Source organism: Nipponia nippon, unplaced genomic scaffold (genome assembly GCF_047370975.1).
Source record: "Nipponia nippon isolate SJK-2023a ecotype South Korea unplaced genomic scaffold, ASM4737097v1 scaffold_16, whole genome shotgun sequence".
Lineage (NCBI taxonomy): Eukaryota > Metazoa > Chordata > Aves > Pelecaniformes > Threskiornithidae > Nipponia > Nipponia nippon.
The window spans coordinates 7341383-7357877 of NW_028262332.1; the positions used below are offsets into that span (position 1 = coordinate 7341383).

General features: G+C 54.7%; 2 protein-coding genes across 8 annotated transcripts in view; both read left to right on the plus strand.

Moving 5' to 3' along the window:
* The first annotated feature begins 1032 nt into the window (after positions 1-1032).
* AIF1L (allograft inflammatory factor 1 like) lies at positions 1033-13729 on the plus strand. The gene is made up of 5 exons (XM_087752874.1): positions 1033-1182; positions 6094-6160; positions 9150-9191; positions 10364-10526; positions 12226-13729. Exons 1-5 carry the CDS (start codon positions 1105-1107, stop codon positions 12311-12313), a joined length of 438 nt encoding a protein of 145 aa, XP_087609000.1. The 5' UTR covers positions 1033-1104; the 3' UTR covers positions 12314-13729.
* A 1483-nt stretch (positions 13730-15212) lies between these two features.
* NUP214 (nucleoporin 214) overlaps positions 15213-16495 on the plus strand; it is a 45250-nt gene continuing 43967 nt past the window's right edge. For all 7 annotated transcript variants that reach the window (XM_087752867.1, XM_087752869.1, XM_087752868.1 and 4 more), the window contains exon 1: positions 15213-15349. In XM_087752867.1, coding sequence (XP_087608993.1) covers positions 15308-15349 — 42 coding nt within the window. In that variant the 5' untranslated portion in view covers positions 15213-15307. The remainder of the gene's footprint in view (positions 15350-16495) is intronic.

The window sequence follows — 16495 nt, forward strand, 5'->3', positions numbered from 1 at the left end:
GCTGCCCAAGGAGTGGGGTGCCAGAGCTGTGGTGCTACAGGAGTGTAATGGCAGGGGCTCCCTTCTCGCTGCCCAAAACAGCTCTGCAAAAGCAAAACCACGCAGCAGCGAGAGCAGTGTGATTCGGCTTGGCGGAGCGGCAGGGAGCCACAGCCACTTATCGTCTCCCTGGGAAGACAATTATACATTTCCAATCAACACACAAATTTGCTGCTGTTACAGAAATGTCAAGCCTCTGCCTTGTGCCTGCTGCTGAAGATGTGGTTCATCCTCCCTCCTGGAACTTTGGTTTTTTAGCTGGTGACACCTGCCTAGAGCTGTATCCATTAAAAGTTCTTAATATAATACAGAGCTGCCTGTCCACCTGAGCGCATGGCAGCAGGAGGGGCACACGCTGTACCTGCGCTTTCTGCTTTCTGCTTTCTCAAAGAGCAAGGGTAGCTGCACCCGGGGTTGAAGCGTGTCTGGCTCTGGGGTGGCGTGGGGCAGCTGCCTGACAACTCCTACCAAAAACCACTTTAGTACAGGTCTTTAAGAAAAGGTGTCTGGCTGAGCTTGCAGGAGGAGCGAGGGGGCTGAGCGCAGCCGCCAACATCAGATCCTGGCTAGGCCACGCATCAGCTCTGTCGTGTCTGTCCTGCGGTAGATGCCTTTTCCTCGTTCTCCAGGGTTTATCCAGCACCGGCCTGGTGCAGCTTTATTGCACCACGGAGGTGCTCCCAAACAGCACCTTGCAAACCTGCCGCCGCAATCAGTGCTCGGTCCCCGGCCCCGGAGGAGCCTGTCCCGTCCCACCCCGCCGCGTCCCTCCCGTCGGGGCTCGGCCGTTGGACGCCGCTTCCCCCCCTCCCTCCGGACCTTGCAGTTCTCCGGCAAGCGCCGGCCCAGCGGCTGCACCCCGCGGCCCCCAGGCTTGCTCCCCTCCCCGGAGAAGCAGCCCGGAGCGGGGCGGGCGCCATCAGCCGCCCGTTCTCGGCGGCGGGGCGGGGAAGGGGTTAACGGCGGGGGCGGAGGGCCCGCACCGCCCGCCCGGCACGGCCCGGCCCGGCCCGGCCCTGCCCGCCCCTACTTAAGGCGGCGGCGGGCGCGGGGCGGCTCCGGGAGATGGCGGCTCCGCGCCGGCCGAGCGGCGGGGGGCAGCGGCGGGCCCCGCAGGACGGGCGGCTGGAGGAGATCAACAAGGTGGGGCCGGGGCCGCCCCCCGCGACCAGACCCGGCCCTTGCGGGGCTCGGGGGGGCGGGATGGGGTCGGGGATGGGGACGGGGGCGTCCGCGCCGTCGGGGCTGGGGGCTGCGGCGGGGCCGGGCGGGGGAGAGGAGGGAGGAGGCAGGGGCGGGTGGAGCTGTGCCCCCTCGGAGGGGAGGCAGGCGGCGGCTCTGCAGGGGGTTTGCTCTCCATCCCCTCCGCCCGTGGTGTTGCCCTCGCTGGCGGCTCTTCCCCCTCCAGCCCCCCGCAGCCCGGGAGGCCGCCGTGTGCCGGGGGATGCTCGGTGGCCGGCTGCCATGAAAGTCACTTTGGGAACGTGCTCCAGCAAGAACAGGAGCTATTGTTCTCCCGGAGGGCTTCAGCCTCCCCTCCGCTCTTCTCTGAGGAGTTTCTGCCGCTCAGAAGAGCTGACTCAAGCCTTTCTAGTTTTTAATCGTAGCGGGTGAATGGGGAGCCCGGGGTGGCTGGGTGTCTCACAAGCCTTGGGCAGGGGGAATGGCAGCTCCTGGATTAGTGCAAAGTACGCTGGGCTTCGTGCCCTTCATGCCAGGGTCAGGCAAGGTCCTCTCCCCGGAGCTCCGGGCTTGCCCCGTTCCTTGCTTGGCATGGCCTGCGGGGGCAGCTCTGTTGGCATCCCTCCCGGCCAAGAGTGGTTCTCAGGGTGAAAAGAAGGTTTTAACCTTGAAACAATCAAGGATGGGATTTCTATGGTCGTTTCTAGGTGGGTGTGGTGATCGCTAGGTGATAGAGCCAGTGGCCCCTTGGTGGTACAAGTGGAGAAATCAAAGAGTTGCAGAAGGTGAGAGCCTGGAGGAGACGGTGGGCTTGCCTTGCCCTCGCATTAACCAGGCAATGAAAAGTGCAGACATGTTCCTCCAGGCAGGGGTGAGACAGCAGAGATGAAGTTTATGCAGGTCACTAGAGAGGGAATTATGTGATTAGAAACCAGGAGGTGCTGTGGAATAAGTGGAAAAAGAGGTGCTGCAGCATAAGGTGTAGAATAAGAGCACTTGGCTAAAAAGGAGCCTCTGAAACCTGCTGTTGGAAGGCAGGCACGCGCCCTGCACCAAGGAGGCACGTAGGTGGGTCCAGTGTGTCCCCCAAGGCCAAGGTGGTGGTGTCCCTCGGGTTGGGGAGGAAGGGAGCGTTTTGTACCTATTGCTGCAGTTTCTGCTGCTTCAGAGCCGTCCTCCAGCATCGCTCAGGCGCAGGGTGGGTACGTGATCCTTCAGCTGGTAGGAGCTGTAGGACCGAGCCTGGGAAGCTGTGCTTCACAGGACACTGCTGGTGTGCCACTTCTGTGCCCCAGGGCTGCGGGCTTTTCTTCCTCCCATGCAGAGGACAGGCTCCTATCTCTCTCCTAAGCAGCCATCGCTTCTGGCAGGCTTTTCTTCTGGGTGAAGTTTAGATGACAAAAATGAAACAAGCTACATAACTTCCCACTGATGGGGGTGGGAGCTGCTTGTTCGTGTCCTTGCTGCCCTGTGTGTTGGCTCAGTGCTAGGAGAAGGGATTTGAGCAGCTAGAAATCAAGCTGCAGATAGCACAGACAGCGGCTGCCCACCGATCCTGAGCAGCCGTTGGGCTGTAGCGGCTCTGGGCAGCAAACCCCATGCTGCTGTGCTTTGCTCCTGCCAGCTCTGCGTGGCAGTGGTGGGGGTTTGCTGTGAGCAGGCATGCAGCGAAGCAGCTCACACCTCCCTCTGACACTGAGCTGATCTGTAAACCTGGGCCGATACTGTGGCTGGAGCCAGGGAGGGGGTTTCCCAAGCCCTGAAGAGCTCCAGGGCTGCAAAGCAGTAAAGTGCTCCTAATAAAACCTATCAGGCCAAATTCCCATCAGGCGTAATCTCATTGTCTCATCCTAACACTTAGCTCCCTCCCAGCCCTGTTTTCCTGGCTGATTTCTACCCCAGAGCTCTCTCTGGGATAAGGGTCTTTGGCAGGCAACGTCTTGAGTGCGCACGTGCTGCTGAAGGACAGCTGAGTCCTAGTATTGAATTCTCTCTTCCAGCTTCAAATGTTCCTCTGGGGTCCCTTCTTGGCTGTTCCCCTCTTCCTGGGAAATGGTGATCACATTGTTCAGCCTCGTGCATCAAGGTGGCAAGTCTAATCCAGCACAGATTAGTTTCAACCTAGTTTTACCCTCTAATGCTCTGGCTGTGGGGAAGGAATTCAGCCTGCCGGAGAGCAGGTGCCTGCTTCTCCCATCCAGGGCAGGCACGAGCATCCCTCAGCCCCTTCCCAGCTGCAGCAGGCAGGGTGGCTGGTGTCGAGCACCTAAACAGCCCAGTGACAGCTTGGCCTGCCAGTTTCAGCCACCTTCTTTGGGAGCAAGGAAGGATCTGGCTTTGCTCAGGTTGTCTTGCAGGTAGCTGGGACTTGTGTGACTGAATTTATTGGCTTAGAGAAGTCTCTCTGCCCAAGAAAGGCTGTTCAGGGCAGGAGTAGGGGAGAGGCTAGGGCTTATTTTTAAGCAGTTCTTATTAATAGAACATGCCTCTTAAAATGGGAGCTTTAGCAAAGGGCTCTAGGAGGAACTTCAGCCACTGGGGCTGAGGCTGAGTCACTGGCCCTGGGGACTGAATTCCTGCATGCTATTGTGAGTGTTTGCCTTATCGCAGTCACAGCCCGGCTTGCATACAATGTGGAGGATGGAATGCCTTTGAAATACGCTCTCCTGTTGCTTCCTCCGTTCTGGAGCAGAGCTGTGACACTGGTGGGCTGTCCAGTTCCCCTCCAGTTGAAATGCAAGGGGACTGGGTCCTAGGTGTGTGCACAGTGTCACCCATCCTGCTCTCAAGGGGCTCTTGGACCCCTGGGCACATGTCCCTCAGCCATCTCATATGGATGTAGCCTTCCCTTCAGTCTTCATTTCTGTGCTGCTTCTTGCTCCTGGAGAAATCCTGTGCTCTGCTCTCACATCCCCTGTCCTGCTGGTAGGTGGAAGCTGTCTGCTGTTCCTGCAGGGCAGGAATGAAGCTGTGACCCGGTGGCCAGGAGATTCTCTGGCTCTGTTTTTGTTCTCGGTGGTGGTTGGCAAGTTCCTGCTACAGAGGCTGTGCAGTGGCAATGGCAGTAGGTAACACTACTCTGCTCTCCGCTGACTTCTGTTGCTGGCTGAGCCCAGGTCTCAAAGCTGAATTGGACCCTTTGTGTTGGGCTGGCAAACGATACCCCTGGGTAGAAATAACCGAGATAAATGAAATTGAGTTGGCAAAGGAGAGCAAAAGAAGGAACTGGGAACATTGCTTTTCACCACAGTTCTCAATTTGAGTTGGTGTCCATGGTGATAAGGGAAGTCTGTGTCACGCTGGTTTCGTGGGCATGGTCTCTGGTGTCCCATCTGGAGCTTGTGAGATGGGAGGAGGGGATGACAGTCACTTCTGTCCTAGTGGGCTTCCTACAAAACCTTCGTTCAGCTGCACATAAAGGACTCGCCAAAGCGGTGGCTAACTGGCAGTGAAGGTTTGAGGCATTTGGACTCCCTGGGCAGGTCCAGACTCCCCTGTCCCAGTGAGGAAGGAGGGAGCGACTCGGGGCGTGTGGGCCAGAGGGGCCCGGAGCACATGCTGCAGGGTTAGGGTGCCAGGCAGTGATCGAGCATGAAAGGCTCAGGGCTGGCTCCATGGCAGCAGGAACCAGGCATCGGCTTGGGGCTGCAGTGCTGCCGGAGCTGGCCCAGCAGCCAGACTGGCCCAGCTCATCGCACCTGGGGAGAGCTGGCTCCAGTCTTCCTTTTGGAAGAAATGAGAAAGTGCTCTGGAGGCTGGAGAGCATTTGGGTTACTGGTGGCTGTGTGGACCTCCTGCAGTCCTGATGTCCTAGAGTTTGCAGACGGGGCTTCTTTGAGGGGGAGGTGGTGGGGTGGTCTCATTAATCACAAATGATGTTGCCCCAGTACTACCAGTGCCAGAGATCATAGTCTCTTGGAGACCCACTCCTGCCTTCCTTGTGAGCATGGATAACAGTGGTGAGGAATACATGCCCGGAGCAGGGAACAACCTCAGCCCTCTATCCACTTTAACCCCTGGAGGGGTTTTATCCTGGACAGGCAGTGCATAAGCTGTGCAGATGTTAATGATTTCTACACTGAAGAATGTGGTGTTTTTGCTGAACACAGACCGAGTCATTAAGCTGTGCTGGGCTCACTGGAGCTAGGCGGTGTGGGAGGGCAGAGACAGGAGCAGGACCCTGCTGCTCACAGCTGCGGTGGGTTGTTGCTGGCAGGGCATAGCAGTGGAGCTGGCTGTGCAAGTTGTGGTCTGTTCTCTTGGGTACCTGAAGGTTTTTGAGGTGGGGCTAGGGACAAGTGATCAGAACTGACCCAGGATTTCCTCTCCAGCCTGAGCAGGGTAGGGGGAAAAAAGGATAGGCAGTTTGAGAGAGTGAGAGCCTGTTCCTTACCCCAAAATACCTGTCCTCTCGGGTGCATGATGTTCTGCAAACTTTGCCTGTTCTATTTGCTAGCCCTCAGAGTTTATCCAAGAGTTTGAAATCTCTGAGATCAGAGTGCTTCTTGTAGGGAATAGGTGTCTGATCCATGTGCTGAGCATGCTTAAGCAGAGATATGGGGGGCTGAAACCTTGAGTGAGCAAGAAGAGGGGGTTTCGTGCAGTTATTCCAAAGGCACATGGGGTCCAGTCCTCCCTTAAGATGTTGGTGGGAAATCTGAGACACCAGAGGCATTCCCCTTGCACTGGAATGTTAATGACGAGGTATGGAGGGATTCAACCCATTTTCAAGCCTCCTGGCACTGTTGCTCAGATGTGGCTCTCTGGGAATTGCGTCGGTCTTCTGGGTAATGCTGCATTCGTACATGCCCTCTAGGGTGTTTTCCTTTATATCTTTAACCTTGGGGATACTCTGGGTTTTTTCTGTTTTAGGAATTTCTCTGTGACCCAAAGTTCAGTGATGAAGAAGATCTGGAGGAGAAGTTGGCAGTGTTCAAAGGTGAGAACTGGAGGGTTTCTGTGTCCTGTTTCAGTCTATTTGCTATGAATAGATTATTTTCTTCAGCACTTGGATCTTACCAGCCTGAGATTCTCTGCCAAATACAAGTGACTGAGCTGGATGCCTCCCCCTTGCTTGTGGGACTCGGTGAAACTCCCCGGAGAGGTGGTTTTCCCCCATGAGCCTTTGTCCTTCCCCCACTTGCAGGGCAGGGACATGTCACCCTGCAGACATCCTGCCTGGCAGCTGCTATTACTGCAAAACCTGCTGTGTGGGCAAAATCCCAGGGAGCAGCAAAGGAGGACAGTTTCTGTCTAGATACCTAGACAAGCTAGCTGGTATAATGGACGATGCAGTAGCTGGAGGTTTTTTTTAAGTGAGTAGGAGGACCTGTTCCCACAGAGCAGAGGTCTCAGCTGCTTTCTGAAGGAATTGTGGCCGTTCTCTCCCCAAAAGTTTCTTCAGTCTGATCTGGTCCTTCCCGAGCTCCCTGGTACCAGAAGCAACAGCAGTAATGTGTCTCTAGTCCTGGCCAAAGCCTGTCTAACTCCAGAGGGTCAGCAGATCTGGGGCTTAGGTTTGGGCCATTTGCTGGGATGGGGGATAGAGAAAAAGTCTGGGGTCCTCTGGAGCTTGTGCCCAAAGTGGTTACAGGACAAGATTTGGCAGGGCTGTTCTGGGTGCATCTGCTTAAATTCCAAGCAGTGGCTAAAGGCAGTTGAGAAAACACGCCTTCTGCGTCACAGTGCCCTCAAGGTTTGTCCTCTGGCTCTGACCAAATAAAGCCTGACCTTGCTTCCATTTCAGGTGTTGTCTGCTATTTCCCTTTGAATTTTGGCTTTGTAATCCAGCATGGAAGTATCTGGCTAGGTTTTTGTGATCCTTTACCCTGCTGGGGACAGAGGAGCCTCCTGTGCTCCCTGTTCTTCTTGTGTTGCCTTTTGTATGGCTTTGGCTTTTGGCTGCAGCCCCGCATTATTTTTCCCATCACAATTGGGGCTCTTCAAACATTGCGACTGTAGGTCACAGGCGCAGAATTCCCTGTAACGAGAGCCCTTGGCATCTCCTTCTGCTGCTTCGTGAGTTTGCCTCCGTGGCCTGTCCCGCTCTCCAACGCCTCCTCCAGCTCTTCCAACAATCAAGTCATTGTGTGATGATGGAGGGAGTGTTTCTTCTCTGCCGTCCTTCCCGCTGCCCTCCCCAGCCGGGCCTGGGGAGCCCCCGTGCAGTGTTTGTGTAAATGCATTTGTGAGGGGAGGGAACCACGCGTGGTTTTGCCCCACCAAATCCCTGCAGCTGGGATGGGAGGGAAAGATGAATGTGCGAGCCGAGGCTCAGAGCACGATGATGTAAAGCTCCCTCTGTTCTCTGCGCATTTGGCTAGGTGTCAGCTGAGAAGAAAAGAAAACATGTGCTGGGCACAGACGCGGCAGAGCAGGGTTTGCGTCCCCAAGCACGTGCTGGGGTGCCTGACCCGTGCCCAGGGAGGCGGCAGTTCGTTTGCACAAGGTCATTATGGTGGGGCAGAGTGTGGGGAGAGCTAGTTCCACACCAAGCACTGCTTTGGCCCCTAAGCACGTGTGTGACAGCCCCAGTTTCATCTAGGATCGGTTGCTTAATGCTTGAAGGGAGACATTTATTCCTGCCTGAAGCATGAACAGCTTCAGCTTGTACATAGTGCTCCTATAGGTCTGTTCTGGTCAGCTTGTGACAGTAGTAATCCACCAGCTGAGACCCAGGTGAAGACATGCCAAGCCATTCCTCTGCCTGTAGCTGCCCAGCAGTCCAGTTAACCCAGCACCGTTCTTCAGAAGCACAGTCCCAGGAAGGCTCCGATGTGTGAAATATCCACTCTTCCCTTAGGCTCCTTAAATTAGCCTGCCACTTCTCTGTTCACGCTCATCTGCTTGCTGGTGGCCCTGGAGCAGAGGCAAAAGGTCTTTTCCCTTGGGGAAAAGGAGCAGCCTGGGAGCTCTCACTTAATTTGAGTCCTCTGAGGCTGTTCTGGGGAGCGAGTGCTAACTGCAGGGCAAGTGGAGATTTCTCCAGCTCAGCGTGGATGGATGGTGGCAGCAGGCATCTTGCTCTTCTCATTTAGCAGAACGGAGATGATGGGGGGCCCCCTGTGGTGCTAGGAGGTGTATGGTCTGTAAGACAGGCAAATCCTTGCCTGAAGAGCTTAAAGTCTAAATGGGGAACAGCTAGCGAGAGGTGGGGGCGTAGGAAGCACAGGTGTGCCATTGCAAAGGCCAGAAGCAGCACAGAACTGAAGTCCTGATTTTCTGACTCAAATCGGTGCTCTGTCTGTTACGGCATGCCAGCTTTTGTCCTGCAAAGCTAACCAGACCTTCTTGAGCAAGCTCTGCCTTTCTCTGAGGATGCTGGAGTTGCCCAATTCAGCAATGTTTGACAGCAGGCTGGAAGGGCAAACAGCCTGCTCCGGCTTAGCTGCTGCTAGGCATGTTCTTGGCTTTGCCCTCTCGATGTGGTCCTTGAGCATCTCTGCTGGCAGGTGCTGCTCTGGGAGTGCAGCACAGCATTGGGAGGACTGTAAAGTCTGTCCCTTGCTATTGCAGGGAACTACGTCATTTAATCCTCCTCCTAATCTGATCAAGCTTCATTTTGGGAGTGCTCAGGGTTTTGTTTTCCTTGCTACTCCTTCTGGGAGCCTGTTCCAGAGCTTTGTTTTTCTGGCTGGAAACCTTTTAACGCTATTCATGGCTAGCTGATACCTTGTTCTCATGCCAGTGTTTTCCTTCAGCTTAAATGAAAAGCAGGCACAATTAAAGAGCACTTAACTCTAGAGCCCTGGAATTGATATAAGGGTGCTAAAACCAGGTCTTGAGATGGTTTCCCTCTCTGAACTGTTTGCAGTATATCAGTCTTATCCCCGAACCTTTTATTTCATTGCTCTAAGCAGGCAGTGTTCCAAAGCCCTGCATACCCCCTGCTCTAGCATCCTGCTAACTTGCTTCTGTGTCTCTTCCAGAGAAGTACATGGAGTTTGACCTGAACAACCAAGGCGAGATTGGTGAGTGACTCTGAGGGGTGCTGGTGCTGGGCTGGAAGAGCAGCAGCCTGCTGAGGTGGTGTCTGCTGCTGTATCTCCTGCTTCCCTCTGCACTCATGTTGCTGAGGAGGAAAACCTGTGGGCTTTTCCTGTGTCCAGCCTTGCTTGGGTCTTGATTGCCAGCCAGGGGCTTCCGTGGCTCTCCAGCCCCTGCCTCTCAGCTTCCTCAGTCTCTCCTCACCTGCTTCAAGATCTAAGCTCTTCTCAGTCCTGTTCTCCTCCTGAGTCTCTGCTTAGCTCCTCCACTTCTTTCTGCTCTAAATGCTTTTTTTTCTTCTTGCAGTTTCTCCACCAAGGCTGCCTTCTCAATCCTCAGCATTTCCAGAGCTGGGAAGCTGCAGGGCTTGGATAATCCTGGGTTTTGCCTGGCTTGAGGCAGAAGCTGTATAAAACCATGAGCACTTCTAGTGCAGAGAAGCTCTTTGCTTTGATGGGAGGGGAGTGGAGGGAAGCAGCGGAACTGGGTGTGAGTCTAGCTCAGCTGGGCGGTCCTGGTTTGGGCCCAGAAAGCACCGGTTACGTAAAGATCCAGCCTTCTGCAGGCCTGGAGCTGACACTGAAGTGTGCTCACTCGCATGCTGCGCCCTTCCAGGAGGCTGCTGCCTCGCTCTCCTCCTCCACCAGTCCTGCAGCTGAAGCAAAGCCTGTGGGGAGCTGGAGGAGGCTGACTCAGGGCTGCGCTGGGTTTCCGGGAGGGAAGGGGCCGCAGGTCTCAGCAGGCAGCAGATCAATGGAAGGAAATGGCCTGTGGCGATGGGCAGGGGCACCTGCTCCCTACAGCCTGTTTGTCTCTGGCTTTAACCCCAGCGTTGCTTCTCTCCTCCCCCTCATCCTTGTGATTCTTGGCACCATGCTCTGAGCTAGAGAGCAGTGTCCCCACGTATATCTGGAGCACTTGGAGAGTTGTCCCTCTTCTGCGTGTGTGGTGCTTTTATCTTGAGCTGCACAAATGGGAAGTGATGCTCTGTACTGGCAGTACAGTGCTGGAAGGCTTCTCTTGGCTTTTAGCAACAGCTTAGTGCTGTCAGCCTCGGAGTCCGCAGACAAGGTGGGAACTCATGCCTGTATCCCTGGGGTTGGTCTGTCCTCAGTCTGGTCACCTCTTGACAGCACCGATTGCCTTGCTCTTGCAGATTTGATGTCTGTCAAAAGGATGATGGAGAAGATGGGGGCTCCGAAGACCCACCTCGAACTGAAGAAGATGATCTCTGAGGTGACTGGAGGGGTTAGCGAGACCATCTCGTACCAGGACTTCGTCAACGTGATGCTTGGGAAACGCTCTGCTGTGCTTAAACTGTGAGTGTCCCTGGGAGGGAGTGGGGGGTACACAGGACTTGAGCTGGCGGGTTGGGGGAGCCGGGAAGCAGGGGCTGTTCTGCCTGGTGGAGGTGGAGCTGTGCGTGCTTGGTGTTCGTGGAGGGGAGACAAGGACCCTCGTGAAGTGGGAGTTTGCAAAGAGACACGAGAGGGTGTATAAGTCCATGTCTAGGCTGAGCAGTGGCGAGCACTCACAGCGGAGCTGCCTGCTGTGTGTTAGCACAGGCTTCCTCCCACGTGCTCCGTGCGGAGCGATTCCCCTCCTTTCCCGAGGGTGTGCAGGCATTCCGCACTGTGGGACTTCTTCCTGTCTCTTCCCTGTGGCGTCTGCTGGCTTTGGGGACACAGGCTTCCCCAGTGAACAGTGGCAGGGCTCGAGTGGAATGATGGTCCTGCCAACACCAGTTGGCTGGCTCCTATTTCCTGCAGGATGCTCCCTCGCTGCCTGATTTTGGAGAGATGGGCAGTAGATGGAGACGGGACACATGCTTGAAACAACTGGCTTGTGCTGGGAGAGGTTTTCTGTGGTGCAGGCTGCCAGCACTAGCCTCCCACGGTCCCCTCTGCCCTCTCAACAGGGCTCTGAAAGTCCTGCTCTAACAAATGGCTTCCGAACACTTGCTTGGCTCCATCTGCAGCCCATTGAAGCCTGGCTTTTCCTTTCACAGCCACAGAGTTTGGCCCTGCTTTTGTGTCTGTAACCACCATGAATAGGAGCTGCTCCCCTCCATCCCCCTTACCACTTTCTGAAGGCAGCTTTAGAAAAACAGCCAGCTTTCAGGGCAGGTTGGGAGGAAGGATCTTGCTCCCACCTCTCACGCAGTCCCTCTAAGGTGGTACGTGCTTGCTGGCCATGAGTCTCTCCTCTCCCCACTGAGTGCCTGTGTCTGTGTGTTGGGATGTTCCTCTTCCAAGCACACACAGACTTCTGACACCCCTGTTCCACCCTTCTTTCTCCACCGGAGCAGGCTGAGCCTGCAGCCTGTCCCATATCTTCCGTCCTTCCTCCCAGCCGCAGCAGCTTTCACAGACGGGTCCCTTCTTTTGCGAACAGACGCCCCATTGTCTGTTGGACTCCTTAGAGCAGGAGCAGAAATGTAAAACTCGTCCCAAAAGCAGTGCGGTCCTTTGATCCAGCGTGGCAGCTGGCATTCCCAGCGTAGCTGCACTCCTCAGGGAGGAAGACAGCGCTCGTGGTTGCAAAATGCTTGAGATTCTTCTAGCCAGTGGTTTGCTCCTTGTCTCTGCCCTCTTTCCTGGCTGTAATTGCTATTGCTTGCTTGGTGTTGGCTTCTGAATGTTCTGCTGTGTGGCTATGTACAAGGTGGGCCAGGGACGGTATTTGTGTTTATGCATCAGGAGCACTTGGCATGTGTGCCCAGGGGGATTTTGGAACTGGCTGTCGCTGTCTAAATAAAATGTGCTGATTCTCTGGGCTCTGAGAGGAAAACCAGCAGAGGCTTTGGGGGAACCCACTCCTGGAAGCTGCTGGAAGAGCAAAGCTGCCTGCCAGGCTGGCAGCACTGCCCTCTGTTGGCTTTCCCTCCTCTGTTCATTATCGGATGCCCTTCGCATAGAAGGCAGATGCTATTTTTCAGCAGATAAGATAATCCCACCCCCAATGATGGGTAAAGATGCACCTGCTCTTTTCATTGGTATTATCTGTTGTGTTTTGCAGGGTCATGATGTTTGAAGGAAAAGCCAATGAAAGCAACCCAAAGCCTTCTGGTCCGCCTCCAGAGAGAGACATAGCCAGCCTCCCTTGAAGAGGACAAGCTGAAAAATTAGCAGTGTTTGCTTTGCTGGTCTGTAACGGAGGTTACCTGTGCTTTGTTACTCTTTACTGTGGACAGTCCTAGTTCTCAACTAACCTGCTTTAGAGGAACAGCAAGGGAAGCTGGAGACCTCCAGCTCGCGTCGTTCTGCTGCGTCCCTTAGCCAACGTGATTTGTTAGACAGAAGCTGTAGCACCAAGTGTGATGTGAGACAAAAAAAAAAAAAATCCTGTGATCTTACTCTTTCCTCTGTCCCTCCTGCATTTCTCAGGCGGGGAGCTACTTTCCTCCCAGCGTATGGATTCAGAACTGTGCTTGTCACGACAGGTTCCTAAAGGGCCTTGCTGCCAGACATTGAGCGCTTCTCTGGCAAAGCCCCCGACAACAGCTTTATGGGCGCAAAGAAATAAGTGCCTTCTGTGCTCCGTCCTACGCTTCCTGACTTTGGACTAGTTCTTCCCCTCCTGACCTCACCAAAACACAAGTCAGGCTCCCCCCTCTGTGGCCCAGTCGCATGCTAGGCAAAGGTGGGAAGGAGCACGGACGCAGAGGTCTGCCTGCAGGGCCCCTAAGCTCGGAGGTGGGCATGGCGGACTGCTGTCCGCTCCGTGGGTTCATCCTGCAGTCAGATCTCGGTGGTTCCAACACCAGCCACTGCCAGTGGTGATTAAAGCTACCTTAGGGCCCCCCTTCCTGATAAATCTCTCCTTGGATCTGATCAGGAGCATAAACTCTGAACGGGTGGTTGTCTGTCCTGTCCGTCGAGTGCAGAAATAAGCCTGCTGTTACGCCTCTGCAGCCCCTCAGGGAGGCCTAGGGGAAACCAAACCTTCAGGTGAAAGGAAGCTGGGTGACTAAACTGTGAGCCCTGCCAGACCAGTTGCAGATGAGGATCTGTCCTCCTGCAGCTGCTCTGTCCCTCTGGTTTTTGCAGACATCCCTGTACATCTTTCAGCTTGGTCCCCCGGGGCTATCGGGTACATTTCCCCAATGAATAAACCCTCAAGTCTGCAAAACAAGAATGGCTGTAAGTGTGGAGCAGGAGCTGGGATCCAGATGTAGCTGGCACTGTGCTATCCACACTCTGGTTACTGCAGCGACTCTTGCTCTACACACAATTTCTGGAACCCAGATGTTTGGTCTTTGCCCTTTTCTTACTCTTTTCTTAAATGTTCTTGGCAGCTTTTAACTTTTTAAAATCATGGTTTAATAAATAATTTTTTTAAAGGAAATATGGATGATTAACTCTACTAGGCTGATTGTGCCTGCCAAAGGCTGCACTTTTAAATAAAAAAAACATTCTCACTACTGTTTGCATGAAAACCAAAACTGTAATGGAGAGAAAAAATTATGAACAGAAGCAGCACCGGTCTACTTTAAGGACTGAAAATAAATCTTCTGAAGCTATGCTGTGTGTCAGTGTATTTAGTTTAGCTCCTCTATATCTTGCTTCATATGATTGGTTGCAGATTAAGTGAGCTGGTTTCCAAGTCTGTTAATATAAACCCTTAAATAGATCCTAGAGATAGGTTTGGACTGTCTTGATCTGATCTTTATCTGCGATAACTGACCGAATGCCATGGAGTTTGTGTTATGAAATGCAGACACCACCTCCTGAAAGCTCTTTTTTTTTTTTTGACTTACTGAAAGCAGGTGGGAGTGCTTGTTTTAAGGAATAACTTGTTTATCAAGAGCAGACACTTGTAATGCTTCTCTTGAAAGACTATTTTTTTTTTCATCCTCTCTGCTCTTGAAGCAATTGCCTGAGGTTCTTGTCTGATATGAGTTATCAAAACGGGGACCAGGCTTCCTGGGGGAATGACTGGGTTCACTTTTTTTCCATGTGTTCCTCAAAAGGACAGAATTGCCCTTAGATCAGAGCCCTGTGTCTGCTGCCTGTTAGCCTCTGGGAATGCACCTGCTTTTCTCGGCTATGTGTGCTAAAGCTGCTGTTCGGTTAGAAAATAAAGGGAGCATGTTACATGAGGGAAATTTGGATGTGGTTTGCTGCGGTTCAGGTCACTGCCTGAAGCCATTGCTGCTTTTGTCTCTGCGGAAATCCGTGTCCTTCTGGTCCTGAAAAAGAGAAGCACAACCTGCTAGAGCTAGAAACAGCCCTTCTCAACATGTCCTTGTCCTCACAGGGCTAAGTGCTAAGGTGATGCACCCCCTGTGCTGGTACTGAGTGGGGGCCAAACCCCGGGCACCTGATGGAGGAGGGAGCAAGGCAAGAAACCCGGGTCCTGCTGTGACCAAAAAAACCCACGTGCTGCTTTTGCGGGGCCCTGGAGCGCAACAAGGCTGCCCCCGCTCACAGAGCTTCCAGCTTTCCAGCTCCACTGCAATGTGACTGGAGGTGTACGGGGACCGACCCGAGTGCTGGACGGTGGGCTCCCGCTGCAGTCCAGGCTAAGGGAGGGGGATTTGCTTACAGCCGCAGCAGTGCTGGACCTTTGCCGGGGAAAAAGCATCGGAGCCCCTTACCGAGGGTTGATGGACAGGGTGGAGCAGCTCCCTGCCAGCCCCCACCATTGCGCAGCTGGGAGAGGGGGCCTGCTGGCAGCCAAGTCCCATCCCCAGTGGGGCCTGTCCCCTCAGGGCCCCGGCGGCAGCCCCGGCGGGGCGGATCTCCTCAGGGCGGAGAAGGGCCGGCGGGTGCGGCCTGCAGCACCCACCGCGACCGGGCCTGGCCCCACCTCAGCTCACAAGGAAAAAAAAGGGTTTATTAAACACAGCCGCTTGCTCAGCCTCGCCGTGCGGGCCGGCTCTCTGCCGTGCGGGGCGGCCGCTTGCCCTCCCACCCTTCAGCCCCGGGAGCTGCGGCGAGGCGGGGCCCGCCGGAGGACTCCCGCCGCCGAGCATCGAGAGCTGTGGCTAGAGCGGCCCCGCCGGAAGCGGAAGTGAGCGCACTGGCGGGCGCGCGGCGGTTTCCCGGCTGCGCGCAGGGTGGCGGGGACCGCGGGCCTCGGGGCTGCCGGCGCCGCCATGGGGGACGATATGGACGTGATCCCGGAGCGGGAGATGAAGGTGAGGGGAGGGGGAGGAGCAGGCGGACTGTGAGGGGGCAGCCCGCGGCGGTAGGGGGGTTGACAGGCGCTTTGGCTCGGGCCGGGGGCCTTGGCTTGGGCCCGGAGGGGGCCATGAGGGGAACGGGGCTTGGGGAGGGCTTGGCCTGGGCTGTGAGGGGTGATAGAGGTTATGGGAGGAACTTGGCTTGCGCCGTGGGGCTGACAGGGCGGTGGGGGGGTGGTGTGGCTCGGGTCATGGCAGGGGCCTTGTGAGGCATCCTTGCAGGGTTTGTGGAGCACTGGAGGACTTTTCGGCGGAGTCTGGTCCAAGCCTGTGGGGTGGAAGAGGGAGAGGCTGGCATGGCCTGTGATGGAGGAGGGTCTTGGTGACACCTGGGGAGGAGAGGCAGAACATGAGAGTTGGAGGAAGCTTATTTTGGGAGAGAAGTGATGTGTTTCCAAGTCCTCCTGTCAGTGTTCCTTGTGCTGGGAATCTGCTGCTTTTGGGAACAGCACGTGTGGTTGTCTGCTATGGGACAGTGTAAACTGGAGTCTTGCTGTGTGGTGCCAGCCTAGCCCATTGCTGTGTCTCTCGGAGTGTTACTGTGAGGCTGCATAAGCAGGGACATGGGGGGATGGATTCCTGAAGCCCACGTGGATCTTTGTGCCCCTGGTTTCTGCTCAGGCACCTTCAAAAACAAGGGAGTTGGGCTGTTTGTTTTGCAGAAGTTTATGAGTTCCTGCAGCCTCCTCAGGTTGCAGGAATGTACTTACTCAGTGCTTTGGTAATAATGAGGAAATAACACTCAGATGCCTGATTTGAGTTACTGGTGTTCGATCCAGTGCTCTGTTCAACAATTGGCACCTTGGGAAGAGAGACTCGTTCCTAAGGGGGACCTCGGGTTTTGCATGGTAATAGTGCAGCTGCTGTTTCTTAATTCAGTTTGTGTTTTTGGAGTTTTTGTCTTGCTCTGCTTTTCTCTTCCTGCTTTTACAAAAGCACAATGTAAATTATGAAAGAAACAAATGCAAAAAATAAGTCTGATTATACAAAGTAATTACTGGGGGTGGGTGGAAGGAATAACTGTATCTCTTCTGTGCATCATAAATTACAGTAGCAAGCAAAGATGTGTTTAAGCAGATGTGTGCTTTGTAGCTTTGTGGC

Excerpts from the sequence above, each read along its gene's own strand:
- AIF1L (XM_087752874.1), top strand. The coding sequence starts at position 1,105 with ATGGCGGCTCCGCGCCGGCCGAGCGGCGGGGGGCAGCGGCGGGCCCCG. Across the intron at positions 9,192-10,363 it reads GAACAACCAAGGCGAGATTG|ATTTGATGTCTGTCAAAAGG; the intron begins GTGAGTGACTCT and ends TTGCTCTTGCAG. Across the intron at positions 10,527-12,225 it reads CGCTCTGCTGTGCTTAAACT|GGTCATGATGTTTGAAGGAA; the intron begins GTGAGTGTCCCT and ends TGTGTTTTGCAG.